Below are 26,405 nucleotides of genomic sequence, written 5' to 3'. Positions count from 1 at the left end.
AGGCAGCCGTTGAGGTGGTACGGCACATCAGCTGGCAAGGGCCAAGAGTTTGCTCGGTAGAGGCCAATGAGGTGTTGTGGCAAGGACCACTGCTTGGGCTGCTTGGCTTGGCTAAAGCCAAGGGCAGCTTGTACGGCTGGGGCTGCGGATTGAGGTGTTGGGGCGCAGTGCTAGGCGAGTCGCATAGTTCATGTCCTTTATGCTCTTGGTCCTGACGCAGGCCAGGCCGAGAATTGAGAGAAATGAAAAGGTCGCAGGCCTTATGGGCTGTTAGAATGCTCGGCATGCAAGCTTCCTGTCTGCTGGTCCGAGATAAAAAATGAGGGAAAAGCCAGTATGGGTTAAGCTTTCATGCTGAGTACTGTGAATAGCGTTGGCTGTTTAGTTCTCTTCGCCAAGAGAAATGTGGGCTGCTCCCGAGAGATGAGGTAAAAATGATCAAGGTAGATGCATTGGCTCGTCTGAACACTGTCGTGTAGCCTATTATGAATAAAGGTGGAAAAAGAGATTTTCCCCGCCTACTCAAGAGATGCTGGTTGAGAAAACTGAAGACTTCCTTTGCTGCTTGTGAGGGTCCACTTGCTACTGAGAGGCTTGTGATTGACATGACTTTTTCCAATGGGAAGAAAAATAAGGCTGCTAGATCTGAGCATGTGGCGCTTACCATGTCAAGAATGGCTTATACAATTGCTGATAGGATTACTCAACGTAAAGGCCTTATCATACCCCCAATGCCAAAGTTTGTACTAAGACTTCTGTTAGGAGCTAAGTCCGGTTCACCTTTGGAGAGGTTTGCTATTATGAAGAGCAATAAGGTGGACTTTGCTGCTAAAGTGGTGTCAATGCCCACTCACTCTGTTGCTGAGACTGATTCGCCTGTTGTGAAAGATGAGACTGCTCGCATGGGCAGCTGTGGGAAATCCACTAAGCCTGCTTCTAGGGAGGCTATTGAGATCCATGTGCTTTTGAAACCATATCTGCTTAAAGACATGGACGTTTGTGCCAAGTTTGTTGATGGCAATAAAAATGTTTGTTTGCCCAAGTTCCTTTGCGAAGCATACGACCCAATATAGAAAGACTGCTCTACTTGTTATGAAGCAGATATAGCAAGGCTGCTAAGGAGGTGGCGAAGACTATGGCAGCTGAAGCTTATTCCTCGGCTGAGGAGATCAAGAGGTTGGATTCTGAGCTTATTGCTTTGAATGGGTCTAATACTTTTGTCTCCACTTCTCTATAGCTTGAGACCGTTTGTTAAGAGATCGTTGACTTGAAGACTAGGTTTGACGCGTTGAAGGTGCAGAGAAGGAGATTGGATGTTTACATACCTTAGATCCAGGATCTTAAGTTTGTAGTTTATGAGCTTCGTTTCGCTGCTTATGCAAAGGATGAAGAGTTGATTACTGCTTATAATCAAGTGATCCACTTCAAGAGAATCGTCGATAGGCTTGAACCCCAAGTGTTGGAACTTCAAGGTATATTGAAGATCAACGAAAGTCTGAAGAATGAAGTGGATGAGCTGCATCGCGTCCGTGTTGGTTTGCTAAAAGAAGATGAGCAGTTGAAAGTTGAGAATGATAGGCTTGAGGTTTCGAGACCTTCTCTATTTCTCTGGAAGACTTGCTTGCTTTTACTTTTGAGGCTTCCATTGGTAAAGTAGTTAGACAAGTTGGTGCACAGGCTGAGGCAGCCGGGGGTGAAGCTTGGATGATGCCACTACTAAGTGTGTCGCAGCTGCCGAAGGTATGACGACCAAGTAGTAGTGGGATGTCCAAGCTATTGAAGTATAGTCTTCTAAGTAGCCTTTATGATTTTCTTTGTTTTTCCTTGTAGCTCTTGTTTTGCTTAAACTCCTTTGACCTTTGCTAGTTGTTTATAAACATGCTTCCTTCGCTTTTCTTCATCTTCGCTTCTTTTGTTCATGCCCTAACCTTTAGACTTTATAGACCAATGGCATGCGTGCTACTTTTCTATAAGCAGACAGACCCGCGTAGCCTATGGAACCATAGGTGTTGGTGTAGAACTTTGCAAAGTTGTTAGCCATAGGGTTGGTAGTCGGATGCCTTACTTACAGAAGCAGACAAGTCCGCGTAACCACTAGGCTGTTAACCTTGGCTTTCTACAATTCCGTAGGTTGTGTAGCAAGTATCATAACACTTTAGGACTTGATGTAGGTTGTTCCGCGATTTGCAGAGGTGAAGCTTATCGACTACGTAGCATGTTAGCAGTGGATAAAGCTTCGTATATGCACGTTAGCTTGTTTAACCTTTCACAAGAATGTGCAGTTGTATAAGTCTAGCGTGGTTTTACTTCTCGAATGGCAAACCGTAAGCAGTCTTCTGGAAATCGTAAGCTACCTTAGTGCACTCAGTAGCAGCTTTAGAGTTCCAGCGTAGCCGTCTGTAGGCCGTACTGCGTAATGTGCCCATTTCGTCTCTAGAGCTCGGTTCCCCATGGATTAGGCCAAGAGACCTAAAATACTTTAGTTAGCTAAGCCTTGAAAAATACCATTGTGGCTACTTCTAGGAATCTCGGCGCGCCATCGTGCATCTAGTTATACTAGGGCAGCCAGGCTCATCCACGTCTGGATATTCGGAGTGTAGAGTTTATCCTCCCGTCTTGGAGAGCTGACCTATGTGGGTGTTAGGGAATTGGTTTATCCTCTCGCACGGGAGAGTAATTAGTTTACCCTCTTACACTGAAGAGCATGGTTGGTCCATCGGGGGGGGTCACAATTCCTGCGATGAGTCCCTAAGAAGGGCATGGTCTTCTTTTGAAGTGCATGAGTGATCAGTTATTATAAGCATACAGTCGAGCCAAGTTGTGATTACTTCTGGATTCATCATTGAAAAACGAGTGAAACGAACAAGAACTTAGTTGTAAGGTAGGAACTGCATAACAACTGGATAGTCCTCGGCTTGTGAGGTGGTGCCCGTTAAGCTGCTTGAGTCTTCGGGCTTTGATGTAGTGGAAGGTCACACATGGTACTTCCTCAGGTTGTAAGCGTTTCACTGTTTTTTTTTATCTTTTTGTCGTTTCTTGGTGACGAGGGTGTAATTACTTTTGCTGTCTACTCTACTGATCTTGTAAGGACCTTCTCAGATGGGATTCATCTTTTTGGAGCTTTCTCTGCGGACAGTGGTGAAGGCTTTTCTTAGGACTAGATATTCGGGCTAGAATTGCCGGATCTTGGTCATTTTGTTGTAGCTGGAGAGGAATTGCTGCTGGTAGGCTGCGATGCGGGTGATGGTTTGCTTGTGCTTTTCCTCTGCCAGGTTTGAGCTTGTGGCCAAAGAGAAAGGAGTATCACCGGTTACTCATCTTTTGGTGGTGCGATATGCCCATAGACATCCGGGGAATTCGTCTAGCCATTTTCCTTTCGTATTGGTGGGGGATTTCTTGAGGCAATGGAATATCATATTGTTAGATCATTCGGCCCGCCTAATTCCTTAAGGATATCTTGGCATGGACATGTGTTGCTTGATGCTATATTTTTGGAAGAACTTCACCAAATCTTTGCCCATAAATTGCGAGCTGTTGTCAGTGACGATGGATTGAGGGATGCCAAATCAGTAAATGATGTTCCTCCATATAAAGCCTTTTATGTCATTCTGAGTCGTGGTCGTCATAGGCTCTGCTTTTACCCATTTAGTGAAGTAGTCGGTTACCACGATCATCATGACTTTGCCTTCAGTAGAAGGTGGCATAGGTCATACCAGGTTGATTGTTCACTGCATGAACGACGAATGACTCGTCTACGGGTGTAGCTTGCTGGCAGGCAGTGTTGGTACCGGCTTGTAGCGTTGGCAGCAGTCGTACTTTTGTACTAACTCCTTAGCATCTTGGTGCATGGTAGGCTAGTAGTAGCTAAGAGCCTTCTGTACTAAGGATCGACCTCCGAAGTGATTTCCACAAACGTCTTTGTGGATTGAGCTTAGAACTTTTAAGTCATCAAGATGTGCTAGGCAGCGGAGATGTGGTCTGGTATAGGATTTTCAGATGAGAATGTCGTTCCACATGTAGTAGCGTGCTGCCTTGATTTGAAGCTTTCTAGACTCTAATCTTTTTGTGGGGAATATGTCATTGACCAGGTAGTTTACAATTGTAGTTGTATTAACCTGTGACACCTCGACTGCTAACTTCACCTCTATGCTTGGCTCGTCTAGATACTCCATCGGAATAGAGCGTCTGAGTTGGTGGTCGAGGGCGAAACCTAGGCCGGCTAGTGCGTCCACGTGAACGTTGTCTGCCTGTGGAACTTGAGTGAGGGTGTAAGTCTGAAACGCCTCAAGCAGTCTGGCTAGTAATTAGCTGGGAATTATAATGAATTGCGAGCTTTTTTACTGCCAAGTCTTTTGCCATTCGGAAGCCTGCTAGTAGGTCTTATATTCTGCTTCGTTGTTGGATGCTTTGAAGCCTAGAGTGATCACCTGCTCAAGCGTCGAACTATCTAAGTGACAAGGACTACGCCTACTCTCGAACCTTTGTAGTTGGATGCGCCGTGGACATGCAAATGCTAGAAGTTTCCATCGGATGGAACAAGTGCGGCTAGGGCGTGCTCGACTACCTCTGGGGCGTCGTTGGGCCACAGTGTTGCATTGTGAATGTGTGGTAGAGAGCCGTGAAGCTGGGACCATGTTACACGCAACAGGAGATAATCAACTGCTGGTATTAGGCCACTTTAGAGTTGAATTATAGAGTAACGGTCGGTTGGGGCATGTGACAAGTAGCAGGAAATGGTGCTCAACTACCGGTACATGTTGCTCTTATGTAGAATCTTTTAGGGCAACGAGGATAAAACTTGTTTCCGAGTGTGTTATTCCAGTGTTCATCTGCCCTTAGCGTGTCTTTTGGGCCAAGTTGTTGCGTTCGTCAAAAAACTTTGCCTACGCCTTTATCGTCGCGCATCTAGATTAGGCGAACTAGTGAGTTATAATGACTATGTGCCTTTGAAGGTAAAACTTGAGCTTCCGGGTTGCAACAACTATCGCCAAAGTTAGCTTTTGAATTTCTAATAGCATCGAGAAGAGCTTTTAAACTGTGGAATACAGGTAGTCGAACCCCCAGCTCTTCTCGTATGATGGTAGAGCTTATTACTGCTTTAGATACCGTCAAACATGTAAATAAGTCATCCGCTCCTTCTGGTTTGGATAGTAGGGAAGTGATGTCGGGTACTTTTTCAAGTCCTTAAATGTGCATTGACGAGCCTCGTTTTAAAGTGCATATTTCTCTGCCAGAGCGGAAGAGTCTGCCAGAGTTAGTTCTTCTTTCATGATCAATTTTCCTAATGGTGGGTGGTCTGTTAGAAGTCATTTTTGGAATACTGCTCTAGCTATCGAGTCATTGCATCCGACTATCTTTACCTTCTCTGCTTTGAACCTCTTCACATAGTCGCGAAGCGACTCCTTTAGGTTCTTCTTGATGTTAAACAAATGGTCGGACTTCTTTTTTATCAAGCGATATGATGAATATTCTTTGGTGAAAACCAAAGAAAGTTCGTTGAAACTCCTTATGGATTGTGGCGGCAGGCTGTAGAACCAATCTTGCACCTCGCCTAGTAGAGTGGTGGTGAATATCTTGCACATGAGATCGTCATTGTTTCAATAGAAGATCATTGCGTTTTGGTAGTGCTTTAAGTGTTTCTCCGGGTCTTCATCCTCTTTGAAAGATATGAAATGTGGCATGCCGAACTCGCGTGGAGGCTCTGCCTGCTCGATCTCATCCGGGAAGGGTGACCTGCTTACATTAGTCATGTTCCATCGTAGTGCCCCGTTGGTGACCTTGTTGCATTGGAAATTGCGCAATCCCTTGGTCAAGAATTTCTCTACTTCATCCTGAATTAGCCTTTGTTAGGGTAGTGGAGCTCTCGGCTGCCCCCAACTGTGACTTGCTAGTCTAAGTTGTTCTTCTATGTGTTTGGCTCGTCTATGTCGCTGATAAGATGCGTGTGGTGCGTTCCTAGTAGGCGAGCGAGTTCTTCGCAGGTTACCGGTTGAACTTAAGCTGGATTGAGTTACTGTTTCTCTCTGTTAGTCGTGCTTCCTACTCTGATGTGAGGTAGATGATGCTCCTTGCGGGCTTAGCCGTAAATGAACACTTCGCCTGGAAGGTTGCTCATGTTGACTATCAGAGTGTGGCCTCAACCATGATTGTATGCTCATCCGTGGGCCTAGTCAAGAGTGCACGCTCCTCCGTGCGTAAAGATTGGAATATACGCTATCTCGAGGGCTCAATCAGGAGTGTACACTGCCCGAAAGCTCGGTTTGTGACTGTTTACCGGGATGCCGCTAGAGAGGTGCTTTATCTGCCCTTGTCTTACTTTGGGATACCTCGTATAGGGCATGTTGCATCTCGGTGCACTGCAAGAGCTGGTTCACCAAGGTCGTCAATTGTGTGAAGGCGCTTGTCAACTCTATGACTTGTTAAGACAAGTGTTGTTCTCGATTTGGGTTGGAATGCGTCTCCTTGAGCAGTTGAAGTATGGTAGACTCCGGGTGCGAGATTTAAGTTGGGAAATGTCAAATCCGCATAAAAATATGGTGAAAATGCTCCCGGTTCGATTGTCAGTCCGGACATTTGAAGCCGGGATGATTGAACTAATCTTGGATCAATTTGGGATGCTTGGAAGGCCATGGGAGTAGATTGGGCTGCAGGAGTAGGCTGGGCCACGGGAGCAGGCTAGGGCTCGGCTTGGCAACGCGTTAGGTTCACTTTGGGCTCGGAGTGACATGGCTTGGGCCGTGGCTTTGATGTCGTGGGCCTTGGATGGCACGACTTGGGCTTGCTTAGATGGCGCGGCTCGGGCCGTGGTAGTGGGTGGCCACCGCGGTGGTTCTTATGGTGGAAACTCGTGGTAGTGGTGTCGTTCCACTTATGGTCACATTTCGCCTCGTGGATCGTCGCAATCCCATCTATTGAATATTGGAATTTTCACTTGTTGAATTTTCTAAATTTCTAGCCTTAACACTTCTCTTTTACGTTTAATCAACGAATTTTCGCAAATAAAAAATTCTAAAAATAAGAACGTACGAAAAATCTACAAATGGACAAGAAAATAGAAAACCTTGGATGCGAGAGTCTTCTACGAGTGTGGGACTCACGTCTCAATGAAAGCACTAATTTGTGAATGCAAATTTCTTCCTTCTTGATCTTGGACAAAATTGCACCTACAAAGCAATTAACACCTTTGGTTAAGGCCAAGAGCCTTACGCACCCACGATGAATTGAGCGGCTTTGGCTGAAAAACCTCCGATGTCAAAGTTAGAATTTAGAGAAAAGTGTTTTTGAGAATTTTTAGAGAATTTTTAGAGAATTTTAGCAAGAGAGTTGGAAGTGAACATTGAGGAGAATGAAGGGGTTTAAATATGAAAGTGGCTGGTCTCTTTGGGTGAGAGAGGATCAGCCCCCTAGCTCCCTTTGTGGGCTAGGTTCTTGATTTGTGTTTAATTTGGGAGTTATGGAATAATTAGCTAATCAATTAGTCAATTAATAGAATATTTGCCTAATTGATTAGCTAATAAAATAGGAAAAGGAGGCAGAAATTATAAGGCATGGCCGGCCCCCTTGGGAGAGAAGGTGACTAGCCTTATGTGTGTTTTTTTGGAGTAATTGGTGGTGTAATTGGCTATTAATAGATTAATTAGGTAATAAATCTATTAATTAGCCAATTAACATAATTTAAAAGGAACGTTTTGGGAATTACCTTGTAGAAAGGATTTCATGAGGATTGATGAAATAGGCTTTGAATTATTACCTATTTTAGGCACTTTTGACTTGGTTGAAAGATGATTGCCCGCTGCTCGCGCGTAGGAACTCCGATGTACCTCAAGGGTATTCTTGTCCTTTTTTATCCAAAGATCCATGTGTCGCCTTGTGATTATTTTTGGCTCCACAGTCGCGACCTAGGCGAGTTTAGGTGAGTGCCTAAGCGGGCTAGGTGGACGTTTGGGTCTAAGTGTACTTTCTTAATTTTTAAATGCTTAGGGACTGGGACTAATCGAGGTGGTGATCAATTGTCTAGTGCTGAGGCAGGAATTTTTGGAACAATGTTTTGGTTCAGTACATGACATTTCCTACCGATGTGCATTTTAATGAATCACAATAACCCATCGATATGCCTTCACCACCATTTGACAAGTGTTGGACGTAGTAGCGCAATCTGTTCTTTTTCTTTTCTTTTTTTTTAATGGTTTAGAAATAGGTGGAGTGTGATCTGTTGGTAGGTATGGTGTTTGTGTGTAAGGATATTTTTGAAACAAATGTGTGGACCTAGAAAAAAAATTAAAATGAAATATTTTAATAAAGTGTAGATGTCGACCTATATTGACTAAAAATATGAAGTGCCATGTCATCATAAAGGTTGTTAGAATATATTGAATGGTTAGGATATGTTGGGATAAGATTAGTTAGTTAATCCTAGTCAACTAAGATTGTAAGAAGGGCGGTTACTCTTGTATAAAAGAAGAGAATGTGAGACTGCAAGAGTGTATCAAATAATCAAAAGAATATTAAGATTTTCTCTTAGTTTTCTCTGTGTCTTTATTCTTCCTTCCTTTTCTTCTTCATTTTCTCTTCATTACTGTGATACAATTGATATTGTTAATATGGTATCATTGCCGAGCTTCGATCCTTGATGGTTATGTCGACTGTGCAAATCTTGGCTCGTTGCTGATTTGTTCTGTGTTGCTGATTCGAAGTTGGGATCTTGAAATTTGTCAGGTTGGCTCTTCTATCTGTCATTTTTTTATGCATATATGGTGTTTGTGGAAATGTCACTGAATGAAAGGTCTGAGATTTTATAAATGATCGGTTGTGAAGGCTATTATCAATTGTTGAAGTATGATGAAATATAGTTTTCTTTATTGGTTGCTGAGATATTCTGATGATTGATTGTTAAAAAGGCTGAAGCCATTGTTGAAGATCTGTGAATTATAGTAGTAAGCTGTGTTGTTTTGAAAGAATTATTGAAATTGTGGTTCTTCTTTCGATTGAAGATAATGATTGAGTTGAAGATTGATAACTTTGAAGCTTAAAATTTTAATCAAGATGTCGGATAAGGCTGTGAGAACTGAAAGTTTGCTTGGGATGTTGACTGTAAAACTCCAAGATGATAATTTTGTGAAATGGAGTTACCAATTTCAATCTATGTTGTGAGGGTACGATTTCTTTGATTTCTTTACTGGAGAGTCTCAATGTCCACCTAAGTTTGTGATTGATACTGAAGTAGGTGTTACTAAAGAAATTACATAGGCTTATAAATCTTGGGTTAAACATGATATGGCATTATTGAGTTTGTTGCTTGCCACTTTATTTGATGATGTCATGGAATATGTCATTGGTTGTAAAACTTCTTGTGAAGCTTGGAATTGTTTGCAAGAAAGGTATGCATCTGAATCAATAGTCAGAGTTAACCAACTCAAGACTAAATTTCATACAATTCAGAAGGGCAGTGATTCTATAGACAAGTATCTGTTGCGATTGAAGGCAATTAGAGATCAATTAGTGTCTACTGGAGAAAGGGTTACAGACAATGATGTAGTTATTGCTACTCTATCTGGTTTGCCTCCTGATTTTGATGTGGTAAAAACTGTCATTTTAGCTAGAGATACACCTATTAATTTGAAGGATTTTCGAGCACAGATACTTAGTGTTGAAGCTATTGTTGAGTCCAGAATTACATCTCTGACTACAAGTATGGCTATAATGTATGTTCAAGGGGATCACTCAGAGAATTCATCTGGAAGACATAAGGGGGGAGATCAAGGTGATAATTACTCACAATGAGAGAGTTCTAACAGTAGTCAATGAAGTGGAGGTACTCAAGGGTATCAAGGTAGTTCTAGTTATAGAGGAAATGGGAATAGGCCTCAAAATAGAAATGGTTCATGGAACAATTCTCGGGCTTACTATAATAACAGACAAAGAAGGGGTAATTTCTTTGGAAACTCTTACTCCAATAATGGTTCTAAAAATGGTTGGAATGGAAATACAAGTTTTAATGCTCTTGTAGTAATTAAATGTCAGAATTGCTCTAAAAAGGGGTATACTGCTCCAAACTGTTTGAACATAGTTGACTATGGATCATCCTCGCAGACTTATTAGATCCTTATATGTTAGATTTATGGCAAGAAAGGTCACAATGCACTGGAATGCTGGCACATGAACAATTTTTCTTATCAAGGACCATCACCACCTTCTTCAATTACAGCTTTTACTGCACAAAATCAGTCTATCCAAGGAATGACAACAGCTGAGTTTAGATAGAATGTACAAGGAGTTTCTGCAGTTGATACTAGGGTTTTAGATATAGGAGCTTCATATCATATAACATTAAATCTTGAGAATCTGAATCAGCTAGTTCAATACACTGGGGATAACAAAATTACCATTAGTAATGGTGAATGTCTGGCAGTTAAACATATTGGTTCATCTATCATCTCTACTTCTAATCATTCATTACTTCTAAAGAATATATTACATGTTCCAACCATTACGGTTAATCTTCTATCTATTAAAAAGTTATGTAACGACAATGGTTGTTAGTTTACTTGTGATGATCTTGTGTTTTTCATACAGGACAAGGCAACAGGAGCGATATTGTACCACAACATGAGTATATGAGAGTTATATAAGATTCCTGTGAGTGTGTTTTCCAGAAGATTTGCTAGTCAATCATGTAAAGGTGATGATTTTCTTGGCAAAGCGTTAGAGTTTCAACTTGGCATAAGAGACTTGGCCATCCATCAGAGGAAGTTTTGTCAATAATGCTCAAGGGGTTCGATAAATCTGTTGGTATGGATTCTAGTCCTTCTGTGTGTACTTCTTGTTTGTCTGGAAAAATGTGTAGACAACAATTTGTAGTAAGAGATACTAGAGCTAGTTTCATGTTTGAAAAAGTCCATTCAGATGTATGGGGTCCATCTCCTACTAGGTCATTGGAAGGATATAGATATTATGTAAGCTTCACTGATGAGTATTCAAGATTTCTCTGGATATTCCTTATTATAAATAAATTTGATGTTTTCCAAGTGTTCATCAAGTTCCATTCTTTTATTGTAACTCAATTTAATTTTGCTATTAAATGCTTGCAAACTGATGGTGAGGGTGAATACATAAGTCACAGATTTACACAGTTTTTGGAAACTAAAGGGATTATTCATTCTATTTGCTGTCCATATACCCCTCAGTAAAATGGTATTGTAGAAAGGAAACATAGACATTTAATAGAGACAACTATTACTTTATTGATAGAAGCTCATGTTCCATTGATGTTTTGGAATTGTTTACATGTTGCCTTTCTCATAAACAGAATGTCTTGTAAGACATTAAATATGAAATCACCCTATCAAGTTATTCTCAAGAACCAACAATTCATACTCTGAAGATTTTTGGTACGGCTATTTATCCATTCTTGAGACCATATAACCAGCATAAATTACAATCAAGGACTAAACAATATGTTTTTCTAGGATTTGCTGCTGGATATAAGGGTGTAGTATGTTGTGATTTGTCAACAAGAAAGCTAATACTGTCAAGGCATGTGATTCATGATGAGAATGTTTTTCCATTTAAGTTGCCCTCATCATCTCAAGCTGGGAATATGGATGGCCCTAAGAACTCGACTATCTCTCCAGCGATTATTCAAGTACATGATTTTAGAGATCAAGATCATCATACTTCTCAGGTACCTGCTACAGTTCAATTTGGAAGTCCATAGGTTATTAAAGACAGTACTGAGCATAGTTCACAGAATCTGAGAATGCTAAGTAATACTGCACAGAATCTCATTACTACTCCTACAGGTTATTTCTCCTATACTCTAACAATGTCTTAACATACAATATCATTGTTGCCTATTCATAGTCCATCACAATTAGAAGTACACATTCCTATTTATACTTCCTTATCTGATACCATGCCTCATGAAACATCTGGTCATCCAATGATTACACGATTGAAGTCTGGTACTATAAATCAGAAATCCTACGTTGCATTTATTGCTTCATGTCCATAAATCAGAAATCCTACGTTGCATTTATTGCTTCATGTCCTGAATCACACTCTTTAATGTTGGATGATGATAGCACATTTGTTGGAGGTTTTTCTTTTGTGGCTTCAATTAATGATTCAGATGAGCCATCTAGCTTTCGAAAAGCATCCACTATACCTCAGTGGCAATCTGCAATGCAAGAAGAGTATAATGCTCTTAAATCTCATGGAACTTGGCAACTAGTACCTCTTCCACATGACAGGTCTATCATTAGCACCAAATGGGTCTACAAAATAAAGAAAAATCCTTATGTAAGTTTGTCTAGGTACAAAGCTAGACTTGTAGCTCAAGGATTTTCTCAAGAACAAGGTCTTGACTACTCTGAAACTTTTAGTCCAGTGGTGAGACATACAATTGTGAGGCTCATTTTGTCCTTGGCAGCAATTCACAAGTAGGAGTTGAGGCAGTTAGACATCAAAAATGCTTTCTTACATGGAGAGTTGCAAGATGAAGTTTATATGAAGCAACCTCAGGGCTTTGTTGATCCTTCTCATCTGAATTATGTTTGTAAGTTAATCAAGTCTCTGTATAGTCTCAAACAAGCACCAAGGGCTTGGAACTCAAAGTTTACTAGCTATTTGCCAACATTGGGATTCAGTGCATCCTCTTCTGACGCAAGTTTATTTGTGAAAACTGATGGGAATGATGTAATTGTTCTGTTATTATATGTGGATGATATCATCCTCACTGAATCCAATGTTACCAAATTCAAGCTGTGATTCAAGCTTTGGCAGGAGTGTTTGATTTAAAGTATATGGGAAGACTTACATATTTTCTGGACTTACAGATTCATTATAAAGCTAATGGTGACATATTTGTTAGTCAATCCAAGTATGTCAAGGATCTCATTCATAAAGCTGGTATAGAGTCTTTTAAACCTACAACTACACCATGTAAACCTCACAGTCAGTTGTTACTCACTGAAGGCACATCTTTAAAGGATGCTACATTGTATAGGAACTTGGTTGGATCATTACAATACTTAACATTTACTAGACCGGATATAGCATTTGTTGTCAACTCTGTATGCCAATTCATGATAGCACCAATGGATGTTCATTTCAATTTTGTAAAGAGAATCTTGAGGTATCTTCAAGGGACTTTAAAGTGTGGCATTACATATACATCTGATACAAATATTCATTTGACTGCATACTCAGACTTGGCTTGGGCTGCTAATTTAAACACACAAAGATCAGTGATTGGATATGTAGTATCTCTGGGCAATAACCCTATATCTTAACAGTCCAAGAAACAAACCTCAGTATCTAGGAGCTCAACAGAGGCTGAATATAAGGCACTGGCATATACAGCAACTGATGTGACTTGGATCTGGTTGTTATTGAAGGATATATGAGTTGTTCTACCTGAGCCACCAACCATTTACTACGATAACATGTCAGCTATTGCTTTAAGTGCCAATCCGATGTATCATTCTCGAATTAAACATCTAGATACAGATTATCACTTCGTTCGAGAAAGAGTTCACAATGGTGACTTGTTGGTTCAGTATATGTCCACTGATGAACAAACAGCCGATGTGTTAACCAAAGGCCTTCACATTCCTACCTTTACTCGACATTGCTTCAATCTCAAGCTCGGTTACCCTAGTTGAGATTGAGGGGGGATGTTAACCTAAATTGACTAAAAATATGAAGTGCCATGTCATCATAAAGGTTGTTACACTGTTGAATGGTTAGGATATGTTGGGATAAGATTGGTTAGTTAATCCTAGTAAACTAAGATTGTAAGAAGGGCGGTTACTCTTGTATAAAAGAAGAGAATGTGAGACTGCAAGAGTGTATCAAATAATCAAAAGAATGTTCAGATTTTCTCTTAGTTTTCTCTGTGTCTTTCTGCTCCCTTCTTCTTCCTTCCTTTTCTTCTTCGTTTTCTCTTCCTTACTGTGATACAATTGATACTGTTAATAATAGATAGATATGCAGGTGAATTTAAATAAGAGTTGGATGTGTAGAAATCAGTCTAAGCAAAGGGGGTCATATTTGAATACATTAACATTGCCATTTAATTAAGAAAATAACCTAATTTCATCATAGTGCATGAAAAATCAACAATAGCTTAAGGTCATTATTTACGTAGAAATTTGATCTAAAAGATTATGGTGAAAAATAACAGTTTTTTACACTTAGTAATGTAGAAATTAAATGGGTAAATATATCGTTCTACTTTAAAACCAAGGATAATGCATGATACTTTCATTGTAGTTATTAAAACCCTTCTAGCTTCTACTTAGACTTGTGGGAGACATGCATGCAAGCATGCGTGGGAACAATAGCTAGCTAGCAAAATCCAATAGATTACGAGGCTTCTGGCTCCACTTGGAATATATCGGCAGCTACTGTTACAGTATAAATTAGAAAGAGACGTGCACAAAGTTATAGTTTTTCGCTAATCCTATTCGATGTCGACTAAACAGTCATACAGACTGCTTTTGTACAAACAAAACCTTAGTACGCTTGCCGTCTTAACCTCAAATTTTACAAACCCTAGCACTCTTAAACTCAATCATATATATCGTATTCTTCGATCAATACACACACATACAATTGAGTACGAGCATACACTCAAACTTTATCTCAACATGCAAACACACTACGTACTATTGGATAAGAACGAAATGACATTGACACACGTTTGCGATATGATTATTAGACAAGTTGCAGCGCACCGTCGCCGTTCTTTTTTATCGTTTTCCTCTGCTTTAAGGATCAGATTTCAAAGGGTTATTCTCATCTACACAGCTGTTTGATATTTACTTAAAATTTTCCCTTCCCTTCGTTTTCTTTTTCCATTACAATTTTTTTTTTTTTGGCCTTTTTAGTATTGTTTTTAACATGAAATGAAGGACACAAATGATGAAAAGGTAAAAGGGGCTGTTACGAACTTTATTGCTCTCTTATCTGAATTACCATCACTGCCTCCCTGTCATAAAATTTGATGAGGTAGACCAGGGCAACATACAGGTTTTTTTGTAATAGGAACAAAAAATAAGGAAGAAGTAAAATGGATGAACCTGGATGAATATGGAGGCTAGGTTCGAGTAAATTATTGGGTATATATTTGGCCAATCTATCTGCTGCATTGTTTGCTGTTGGTTTGTTTGTCTGCATTGCGCATTGAATTTGGCCCTTATTTTGGGTTTGATTCACAGTGGTTATTATTTTTGGATGCGCTTAATGTATGGATGTGTTGTTTCCAAATCAAGAAATTAGTCGGTATATACTATTTTACATATATAAGTAAGAAAAAAAGCTGAAGATAAATCAATTTTTGAACAGTTTCTGCGCGAAGAGTTACAGTTTGGTGATTATTACATGGAATGCAAAGTAAAAATTGAAACACTATTAAGAATATAGGTAATTTTCTATAAATAATCAATAAAATAAATTTATCCGACTAGTGTTAGATACACCAAAACAGACGTTGCATTTCAATTTTTGAACTAATTATCTCCTTTGTACGTGATATAACTATACGTATTTTTGTAACTGTTCGTAGTTAAGTCTAATAAAATTCCTATCCTTCGACCAAAAAAAAAACTATACGTATTTTTATCTTACTTTTTTTTAGAAAACTAGATTTTAATCCTTAAATAAGATGAAGTTTAGAAAATTATCTTATACAAGATTAAAAATTGATTTTATTTATAATTTTATGGTGTTCATAAATTAAATTTTATGAAAATATTATAAATTTTAATTCTCATTATGGTAAGTATCTTATATAAGAAAATATTTTCGTAAAGATTTTTCGGTACACATGTTTTTGCATATTTTCTTATGTGCCACTAATTCATTACAATATATTTAGATACAAACATTTCGATACACTAGGTTAGTATAATATGTTTATGTACTAATATTTCGGTACACTAGTTTATTATAATATATTTAGGTACCGATATTTCGGTACACTAGTTTAGTATCATATATTTAGGTACGGAATTTTTCGCTACACTTATGTTTTTGCATATTTTCTTATGTGCCACTTAATTCACTACAATATATTTAGGTACGGACATTTACACTAATTTAGTAAAATATATTATGATACGGACGTTTAGATACAATAATTAGAGGAAGTAAAATAAATATAATGAATTAAAATGTATAAAATAATACATAATTTTAATTTTAATGTAATGACATTAAATAAGATATCTATTAATTATTAAAATAAAAATATAATAAAATTTGAATTAAGTACACATTAGAGGAATAAAATCAATATCCAATTTAACATTAATTTTTTATTAAATTTTAATTTTCTTCAATTTTATGGCCATCAACTATATTTATCTGTATGCAATATTCATAATCTTATCACTTCAAAAGTAGTTTGCAACTTGCACGAAGGTGGAGTAGGATATTCTACTATATATTTCTTTGATACCACGATAGATAGCAATTGGTGCAGTGCAAAGATAACAGCTCAAACAAAAGAGAGCTGACCATGAATATTATTAGGCTTATTATATTTATACCCCACATATTGTTGAATAAATCTCACATACTTAATACAACCTACATTTACTTTTTCAATTAAAATTTATCTTAATACACCCCATTTACTTCCCTATATTACCCTCCCACCCCATTCAAAACATGCACCTTACATTTTCTATATACACCCCACATTTTTTATACACCCCACATTCTTCACATCTTATAGTACTCAGTCACAATCAAGATTGGAGGAAGATGAGGCTGCTGAGACTCTATTGAAGGTGGCAGACGAGGTAATACGTTGAGGTTTAATGACAAAAATTCGAGGGTAAAAGCAGCAAGGAAAGGAGAACAATCAGAGGGTCTCTTGTAATGTGAATGGCACTAGGACTTTGCCCAAATTGGCAAAAACGTAGTTGAATGTTGATGTAGTTTCATTGCATTTTCAAATGTATGAAAAGAAAAAAACATTTTTATTTATTGGTGTTGAATTGCATAACAGAGATTGTGTTTAGCCATTTTATTACTATTATCATTTCTTTAAATTGGGTTTATGCCGTGAGACGACATACATAAGGAAATATCGTTAATTTCTTCGCACTCCATTCAAGTTCTAATCCCGCAGTTTCATCATTTTCCTTGCATTTGTTGGGAAGACAAAAAAAGTGGATAAATAATACGCTAAAAGTGATTTGGGGTTTATTAAGAAAATTTTTATTAATTTTTTAAAACCTAATAAGGTCAAAATTGGCATTGCATAGTAGAGTGTATATGTCATTTAATATCAAATTTGAATGTGAAGTGTATTCAACAGTACGTGAGATGCTAATAAAAAAATATCATATTATTATTATTACATTCCTAGTGGATGACTTTACTAGTTTTTAAAGCATACTTAGATTAGAATAAATAAATAAAAAATAAAAAACTCAAAATTGAATTTTGGAGCATGCGATGTAATCGAATATTTCCAAATGCATCAGCAAGTTTTGATCTAGAACCAATTTGATAATGCTTTTACATATTGTCTACTTTCTATTTTTAAAATAAAAGAGGGGAAAAATATAAAAAAAAAAAATTGTGAAGGAGACGAGGAAAAGAAAAGAACATTAAAATGAGTCGATCTGCAGAAGGTGTGTTGTTTTTTGTTTAATTATTCGTTTTAGGCAAGTTTGATTGTTTCTGTTCAGAGTGAATCTCCCTTTAATGAGAGAAATATGTTGTTGTCTTTAAAAAACTAACAGTAGTTTAGAATCATTTTCTTTTTTATTTTGCTGGAACCCTTTTCGCGTTCCATAAAATGTAACCATGTTATTTCGATATTTTCTTAAAATCATTCCTACTTTTCTTTCCACTCTAAGACTCTCACTGTCACTCATCGTTTTCTAATATCGCTTGTCTTTGATCTAAACTTAATAAACAAACAAGGTTAGTATCAAAGAGATATGCTACATGCAAGTAATAAATAAATAAAATATCATAAAAATTTGTAAGCGGTGAAACGAAAAAGAGAAACCCAGATATATATATATATATATATATATATATATATATATATATATATATGTATATGTATATATATGTACCAGCTGATCTTTGATTGAAGAATGTCGACATGTTCTTGACATCTATGCACCCGGACAAGGATCCTCTTCGGATCCTTTTTGTGGGAATTCGATGATCAATTAATAGTATATGTTCATCGTAAATCGTGCAGTTAGTTTTCGTTAGATACTATTTATATTTATTTCAAAATTTAAAATTTAAAATGATTTATAACCATACGATATATGATAAACGGACATGATTGATTTATCATCTGAATCCCCTAAAGAAAATCAGAAGAGGATCCTATTCCTTTGCACCCATCTGCATTATTGAACTTTTCTAGTACTGACTTAGCTCGAGCGTCAATTCATGTCAGTTACAGCTAGCTATGCAAGCATGAGGGGAGGCATATGAAATAAAGATTCGCATTCATGAGGGATTCCTAAATTTATATTCTTAAAGGCAGTTTAATTTTAAGATTGTTGTTTGAATATAATATATAATTCAAAGATCTTTAATTTCTTTAGGGGGGAAATGATTAATCAATATTCACTAGCGAGAAACAAAATTAAACCGTTGAAGATATGACTTCTCTAATAATTTTTTTTATTCCCACATTTATCTGGTTTTCAAAATTTTAAATTCCTAATTAAGTTAATTTTATCCATAAATCAAGTACCTATTTGGGAATAGTAGGATTTATTTGAAAATGCTTTTAGATCACCAAAAACGTTTATAATAATATTTCATAGAAAGTATGCACTTAAAGGCTTTCTGAAAGTAGCATCTCCTATGTGCTTTCATCTGGAAGCACTTCAACAGCTTTTTAAACAAATACTTTAAAAACAAACATTTGTATAAAAAGTTTCCATAAACACTTTTAGCATTCGGGAGGCTAAGCAACACAATGGATTAGTTATAGTAATTTTATTCAAATTCATCTTTGACGAGAATTAAATCTAAAATTTCTTGCTTATAAATGAAATAAAATATCACTAGAAACATTTAAACCTAAAACCTTTCACTTACTTAATGACACCCAAAGCAATTTTTTTAAAAGCAATAGCATATATAAAGTATTTTAGCCTTTCTGAGATACATTTCCGCCTATATTTTTGTCCGTTTCAACTACTCATATAGGAATGATTTACCAGTGTGAACTTTTCAAAGCTCTCTTTTATTGATACTAGCCTTCATGCACGTGCTCACGCATACATAAAATATTTTTTGAATCACGACGTGTTACGTTCGATTCACACCTTTTAAATGTACTTATATCGTAAATTGACAAAAGGAAAGTCAAATATTTCAATTAAATGAATAATCTTAGATCATCCTAGAAGAAACCCCTCATAAACCAATCAAAGCAGCTGAATTCACATAATAAAATAGACCTCTGTTGAATTTACATTAAGAATAGAGAAAATAATATTTAATAAACAATTGATTAAATCACATTATTGCTAGCTGATTACGAGGCTAAGCACACCCCCTTAGTGTAGATAATATCGTTTGTTAAAAAAAAAATCATTTGACAACTAATTTAATCACATTATTATGCTGGTGCAAAAAACTTTTTTTATAACCAGCATTATATGCCTCTTAAGATGTTTTGAATGTGTTTAAAAATAAAGAAAATAACATTTAATGAACAATGGATTGAATTACATTATTACTAGCCTATTATAAGGTACTAATTATAAAAATTAAAACAAAATTAATTATTTAAAAACACTGTTAAAATGACGAAAATATTCCTGCCACATTTGATGCATTATTTTGGACTGCTTTTGAAGTTTTTTTGTTTGAAATGCATTTCTGTCCACTTTTTTTATTTTTTATTTTTTATTTGTGAAGCTTGTGACCTCAAAAATAAGTATTCAAAAGCCCTGCCGGCTTTATATATAAGATTAATTAATATTTCTTAGGCAAATAAAAAACATCATGGTATTATAGAAGGATAATACTATGGAGGCTAAATTTGTAAACTAAATGATATGTCACTAATAGAAAGAAACACGTTTATCAACGTTTAAGTAATAAATCAATCATTAATTGTCATATACTTTAGTTTTCAAAACTTTATTTATAAATTTAATCTATCCACCTTTAATCTATATAGAATATGCTCATCACCACACACTCCCCCACCCGGCATACTATTTTCTTTTCCACCAACAAACAGACACATATACTTTTGAGTACATCGGGCTAAAAACTAGGCATGCCACATGTTTAGCATTGCCCTTTTACATATTTACAATTTGACCCAATAAACAGACAAGACTTTTAGGGGATACTCTAGGCTTCTATATGATTCCTCACTTCCTCTGTAATATGTTGTCTTGTGTTGTGTTTTTTACTTCATAAGTATTGCTGCCTCTCTCTCTCTCCCCAAAAAACCATTTTCATCAGCTTTGAAAATTGGAAAACCACCAACAAAACAAGACTCAGTAGCCACTCAGTGACAGCCAGAGAGAATGCCTCTCTCTTATTGTGTGGCGGAGAACAAACCATGCTCGCGTTGGATTCAGAAGTATTTCAAGGACTGCCTTTGCAATCTCAACGATGACATCTCGTTTGTTTTTGGTATGATAAGCTTGGTGTGTTGGGGGGTGGCTGAAGTTCCTCAAATCATCACAAACTTTCACACCAAGTCCAGCCACGGAGTCTCCCTCGCCTTCCTTTGCACTTGGGTCGCCGGGTTAGTTTTTGACTGACGACTAACTCTTAGTCCAGTAATATTTCATTTCTCAGTGCTCAAATCTCCCTCTTCCCTAAATAGAAAAAGGTGGTTTAAAGTTATGTAATATGTTATTAAAAATTAATTAATTAATTAATTAAAATATTTTCTTTTGGGTTTCATGCAGGGATGTGTTTAATTTATTGGGTTGTTTTCTGGAACCAGCAACGGTGAGTTAACCCAGCAAATTGCTATATATTGTCTTTCTATCTGCCATAGTTATGTTGTTTGTTAGTCTGGTGGTCCAGAAAACCATCAGCGGGTGAGATTGGCTCTGGTTAAAACCATTATCTTTATCTTGATGCATGACAGGGTCTCCACCATATACTGTCAGATTTTTTTTCCGTTAACTTTGTTAAGTTTCTGGTGTAAAATATTTTAATTGTAGCCATTTTTTTGATGCAGTTGCCGACCCAGTTGTACACAGCTCTGGTAATTGCATCTCAAAAAACTTTGGGTTACGTTTCTATATATATTTGCTTTTCATTACAACTTGTAGCAAGAAATGATAAAGTTAAAATTCACGACACGTTAGGCCCATGTCCGAGTCTATAGTAGGACCTAGTTTTTTTTTTATAATATTTGTCCAAATTAATCCCATTAATTTAGGGGAGTCACTGGGCATTAAGTAGGTCATTAATTACTTTAATTTTGTGAATGAGAATTTTAGTTTATGGAGTGAAGGATTACTTTGGTGGCTAGGTTTTTTTTTTCTTTCAGTCCACCACATTTCAAGTTTAAACTCTCTCCTTATATTAGTAATATCGCTTTTTTAAAAACTTTAGTTTATGACATGTTCTTTTATTTTTCTTTAATTAATAGCTCTACACAGCAAGTACTGTAGTATTAGTATTGCAAAGTGTGTACTATGACTACATCTATACATGGTGGAAATGCCGAAATATCACAGCAAGACAGAAGGTACAACATCCATTTCAATTTTAATTTTTGGCCCTCAATCCATCAATTATTTTCTGAATTATTGTTATTAACTGAAGCCGGCCGGCTGGTAATACGAGGGTCTAATGATCAATTATCATGTAATTAGGATGAAGAAGAGAATAAAAAACCATTGAATCCAAAGTTGGCTGATTCAGGCATTCCAATACCAAGTGCTTCACCCAAAGCCACTCCTAAAAGGGAGTTCTACTATACGTATGTAACCTCCTACAACTTCCACAGATATATGTTCCATAATTATGTGTATCTTAACTGAATTGATAAAACAGAGATTCTTGTTAATCAATTGGGATACTTTGGATGCGGTCCCTAATCCTTAACATTCTTTGACTAAAAGCTTAATGGTATTCAAAGTTTGATCGATCAAAGTCCCTTTACTTTGTACACCTCATTATATTACAATTAATAGTTATATTTTTATAGTTTTGACATTAATTGTTTGATATTTTATGAGATATATAATCCTATAAATTTAAAATCCCTCATTATAATACTATTAGAAATGGTTACAATAAAAAAACTCAAACATTTTGATTGAATAAATGGATAAAAAATATGTAAAAATAAGAAATAATAAATGGCAAAAGAATGTATCCATAGTGTTAAAAAAATTGGTACATTTCACATATAACAAAGTGGAACATTAATAAAGAAGAATGAGTACATTATAAATAAATTAGGGTACAAATAAAAGATTAAAAAATTATGAGTACAAATGAATTTTTAAAAATATAGGCGCTAAAAGAAATTAATACATAGGTACAAAAAAAACTAAAAATAAAATACTACAAATTTAAAAAAAAATGTTGCAAATTAAAAGTGGGTACAAACTAAAAATATAAATACATGATACAAAGTTTAGGCATAAAACATAAATATACCATATATAATTTTTCTATCACTGATTAAATATACAATGTCACGTGACGGTATACACATAAGTACAAACATAATTAAAACTTTAAAAAAATATGGGCACAAAAAGAAACTAATATATGGGCACAACTAAAACTAAAAATGTATGATAAAAAATTTAACCATAAATATAAATATACTAATTGTAACATTTTTAACACTAAAGGAATATATTTAAAATTTAAAAAAAAATTATTATTCAAATAATTAATGATGTTATTAATACCCAAGAATCTTGATCAAAAATTAAAAATGAATAGAATTTTAATCAATAAAATAGCAAAAAGAATAATGTAAACCTAATTTATCCTTAATTTTTTCAGGTCAGCGAGATCTTTGGCTGGCAGTGGCACTCCGCCGTTTCGAACGTATATGAGGGCAGCTAGAAGTGGCCCTTCTGCAATGACAATAGACAGTGACTCATCTTCTGAGGATGAGTCAGCTCCAGTTACATCCAACAAGAACTCTGTTACCCAGCCTAGGCCAATCCCAAGATTGGTGAGCCTCACAAATCTAGTTTCCGACTTATGGTCATTTTATACATGGAGGCAGATTGTCTGCCGTTCTATTTGGATGTCATTTTTATCCCCTCTTATTTTGTACAGTCATAGTTAAATCACGTCAATATTTTATATTAAGTCTTTATAGAGATAATAAGAAAAAAAACAATAAAAATATAAAATGTTGACATGGCTTAACCGTGACCGTACATATAAGAGGGGATGAGAAGGTCACCCAAACAGAAGGGCAGACAATCTGTCTCCTTTATACATTGCCTAAGGGATGTGCTATCCACACACTCCATTTTACTTCTCACATACCCTTGATAATTTTTGTCTGTTGATCTTTTTCAATTCATTCGATCCGACGGTCAAAAATTAAAAATGTGTGAGAGAAGTAAAATAGGATGTGTGATATCACATCTTTGCCTAAAACTATTCACCTTTAATAACAATTGTTACATTTTGTGTCACATCAGTTAGGAATGACGAGTTGACATATATATGTAGTCGTACTCTTTAAAAAATAGCAAAACATAATTAATTAACACATGTTTCCTATACTATATTGTTTTGATGAGTAAACTGTCGATTTGCCCCCTGAACTATCACCCAACTTTCAATTTCCCCCCTGAACTTTTTAATTGGAAAATTAAGGACTTAAACTATTTTTTTTTGGCCAATTTCCCCCCTACAGTTAGTTTTTCATAGATTTCATCCAAATTAACGTTAACTCTTATCATATGCAAACCACGTAACTCTCATTTGTGGACAAAAGTGTCATTTCACTAGATCTTTAGATACAAAAGCTATAGAATCACACATATTTGCATAGGTTTATATTTTAGAAATCTAAGGTTTTCAATTATTTTAAAGAATGAAACGACCGAACTACCCACACATGTTGTGCATATGCTTCCATTTAACAAAAATTTGGATGGAATGAATGAAAAATTGACAGCAGGGGGCAAATCGGCCAAAAAAATTAGTTTAAGTTCTTAATTTTCCAATTAAAAAGTTCAGGGGGAAAATCGAAAGTTGGGTGATAGTTCAGGGGGCAAATCGGCAGTATACTCTTGTTTTGATTTGCTCACCACTTTGTGTACTATAATTCCAGGCAGGGTACGGAACATTTCTAGCAACATCGCTTAACTTGCCTTCACAAACAAAGGGTTTGGCACAAGTATACCTGGGAGTAACTGGGAGGAAACTCTTGCAGGTATGATTGGCGGTCACACGAACTATATTTATCTATTAATACCGCTTATGTGAAAATTCACATGATCCTTAATTAGTCTAGATTTACACTGTTATGTTGTTTAACAATCCAACGAGAACATTTTTTTCATCCAAAATAGTCTTTATATATATATTAGTGTTTGTACAGGAACACTCAGTTGAGCATAGTACCTTTGGTCAATGGCTGGGCTGGCTAATGGCTGCTATATACATGGGCGGTCGACTCCCTCAGATTTGGTTAAATGTGCGTATACATTTTACTAAATAAGGAGTTATCCTTGGCCTTTGAATTAAATAGGCACAGCTGATATATAAAGGAGATGCACTTCTTACTGTTTTTTATTCATTCGTATCTCTGCCACTATCAAAACGTTTATTTTACCCTATTTATCGATTTTGTTTTGGACGTTCCTAACTTAGTCGCTGTGTGATTTACATTGGCCAGATTAAAAGAGGAAGTGTGGAGGTAATTCTTTACTTTTTGATTCCTTTTGTAATTGTATTTAATTGCATATGATCAGCATATAATCCAGCTGTTTAAAACTATTGGTTTTGTGCATACAGGGATTGAATCCTCTAATGTTCGTCTTTGCACTGATCGCAAATGTCACTTATGTGGGAAGGTATGCAGTACTCCCTCTACTTTTATCTTCATTTCCTCATGCTTCTCAATTAATTTGTTTGAATATTCCAATTTGCAGCATACTTGTAAGAAGTACCAAGTGGGACAGCATTCAGGCCAACATGCCATGGTTGCTCGATGCTGCAGTTTGTGTGGCACTTGACTTATTTGTATCCTTTGCTAGTCCTCATGCATATTAAAACAGTTCAACTTTATGATACATTTAGTAATTACAACATCTACGATATTTACTGATCACTTTGTTAGCACATCTTTAACGTAAGTGAAATGTGAGGAATGTGACCAGATGTGGTCGGTGAATATGACAAATAAAAGTATGTGTTATAATAGTCCCAACTTTATGTTACATTTAGTAATTACTGTACTTACTATACTTACCGATTACTTTGTTCCCTGGTCTTTTACATAAGTGAAATGTGAGAAATGTGGCCAACAATGTGATTGGTAATTGTAAGTATGATACATATGATTTAATGATATCCCTTGACAAGCATAACAACAGATAATTTTGCAGTACATATACTATAAACACTGGAGGAAAGGGACTACAAGAGGTGAAGAAGACTACACGTACTATAAGGAAGCAAATCATGCTGCAGCTTCTTGAAGCACTTGCATGCTGAAATCATATCCAAATCTAGAGCACCATAATTAATCTTTCTATCTCCTTATTATTGCTCGGGTTGTTCTTGTCGAGTGAATGATCATAATCTGTATTTTAATTTTGTCGAATTAGGAATTTCCTTTTTTAATTTGTTTCTTGGGAGCATGATCATCGTAAGTTACGAATGTGAAAATGCTGACAGCGATTGTGAGTCAGGTCAAGCAGTAGCAGTAATGGGCTTGAGGCCTTCTCCCCCGTTGACAGTGATAAATACTATGTTTATGTGGCTTTAGTCTTAACTGATGATGCTGTTTAATTTATTTACCAGGGAAAGCCATTTTCATCACCTAACACGTTTGGTGGGTATCACCAATGCAATTACATAATTGTGTCGCTAGACCAACGCAAACCTATGGACCTAAATTCAAATATTCAGGTCCACTAAAGAACATAATTCATCTATGTGAACAGTGTATTTCACCAACCCTCAAAAACCTAAATTAAATTAAGTGCAACTGTTTAATGCTAATTTTTTTGGGCAAGAAATTTTTTCTAACTTTGTGTTATCGTAATTCAATTTATGAATGTTTTAACTTTAAAAAAAAAATCTGACAATCTTCAATATTGAACAAATAACATTAATCAACCACTCAACCAACCAAATCAATCAAATTTCAGTATAGAAACCAACCAATCACTCAACGAACCGAACAAATCAATGGGTACATATAAAGTGTGGGA

At 36.3% G+C, this 26,405-nt stretch overlaps 1 protein-coding gene across 2 annotated transcripts; it reads left to right on the top strand.

Annotated features, from left to right (window-relative positions):
• The first annotated feature begins 20,379 nt into the window (after positions 1–20,379).
• Positions 20,380–25,963, top strand: LOC126601226 (probable vacuolar amino acid transporter YPQ1). Of its 2 annotated transcripts, XM_050267901.1 has the most exons (12): positions 20,381–20,764; positions 20,931–20,973; positions 21,209–21,235; positions 21,626–21,724; positions 21,852–21,958; positions 23,002–23,176; positions 24,296–24,397; positions 24,566–24,661; positions 24,863–24,883; positions 24,982–25,040; positions 25,119–25,209; positions 25,563–25,963. In XM_050267901.1, the coding sequence occupies exons 1-12, from the start codon at positions 20,541–20,543 to the stop codon at positions 25,665–25,667; spliced, it is 1,149 nt and encodes a 382-aa protein (XP_050123858.1). In that variant the 5' UTR covers positions 20,381–20,540; the 3' UTR covers positions 25,668–25,963. The 2 variants fall into 2 exon arrangements, with proteins under 2 accessions (XP_050123859.1, XP_050123858.1); XM_050267902.1 differs by lacking the exon at positions 24,566–24,661 and having other exon boundaries at positions 20,380–20,764.
• The last annotated feature ends 442 nt before the right edge of the window (positions 25,964–26,405 follow it).

Source organism: Malus sylvestris, chromosome 15 (assembly GCF_916048215.2).
Source record: "Malus sylvestris chromosome 15, drMalSylv7.2, whole genome shotgun sequence".
NCBI classification, from domain to species: domain Eukaryota; kingdom Viridiplantae; phylum Streptophyta; class Magnoliopsida; order Rosales; family Rosaceae; genus Malus; species Malus sylvestris.
The sequence above is the reverse complement of the archived record's forward strand: the minus strand, read 5'-3'. Positions and strand labels throughout refer to the sequence as shown.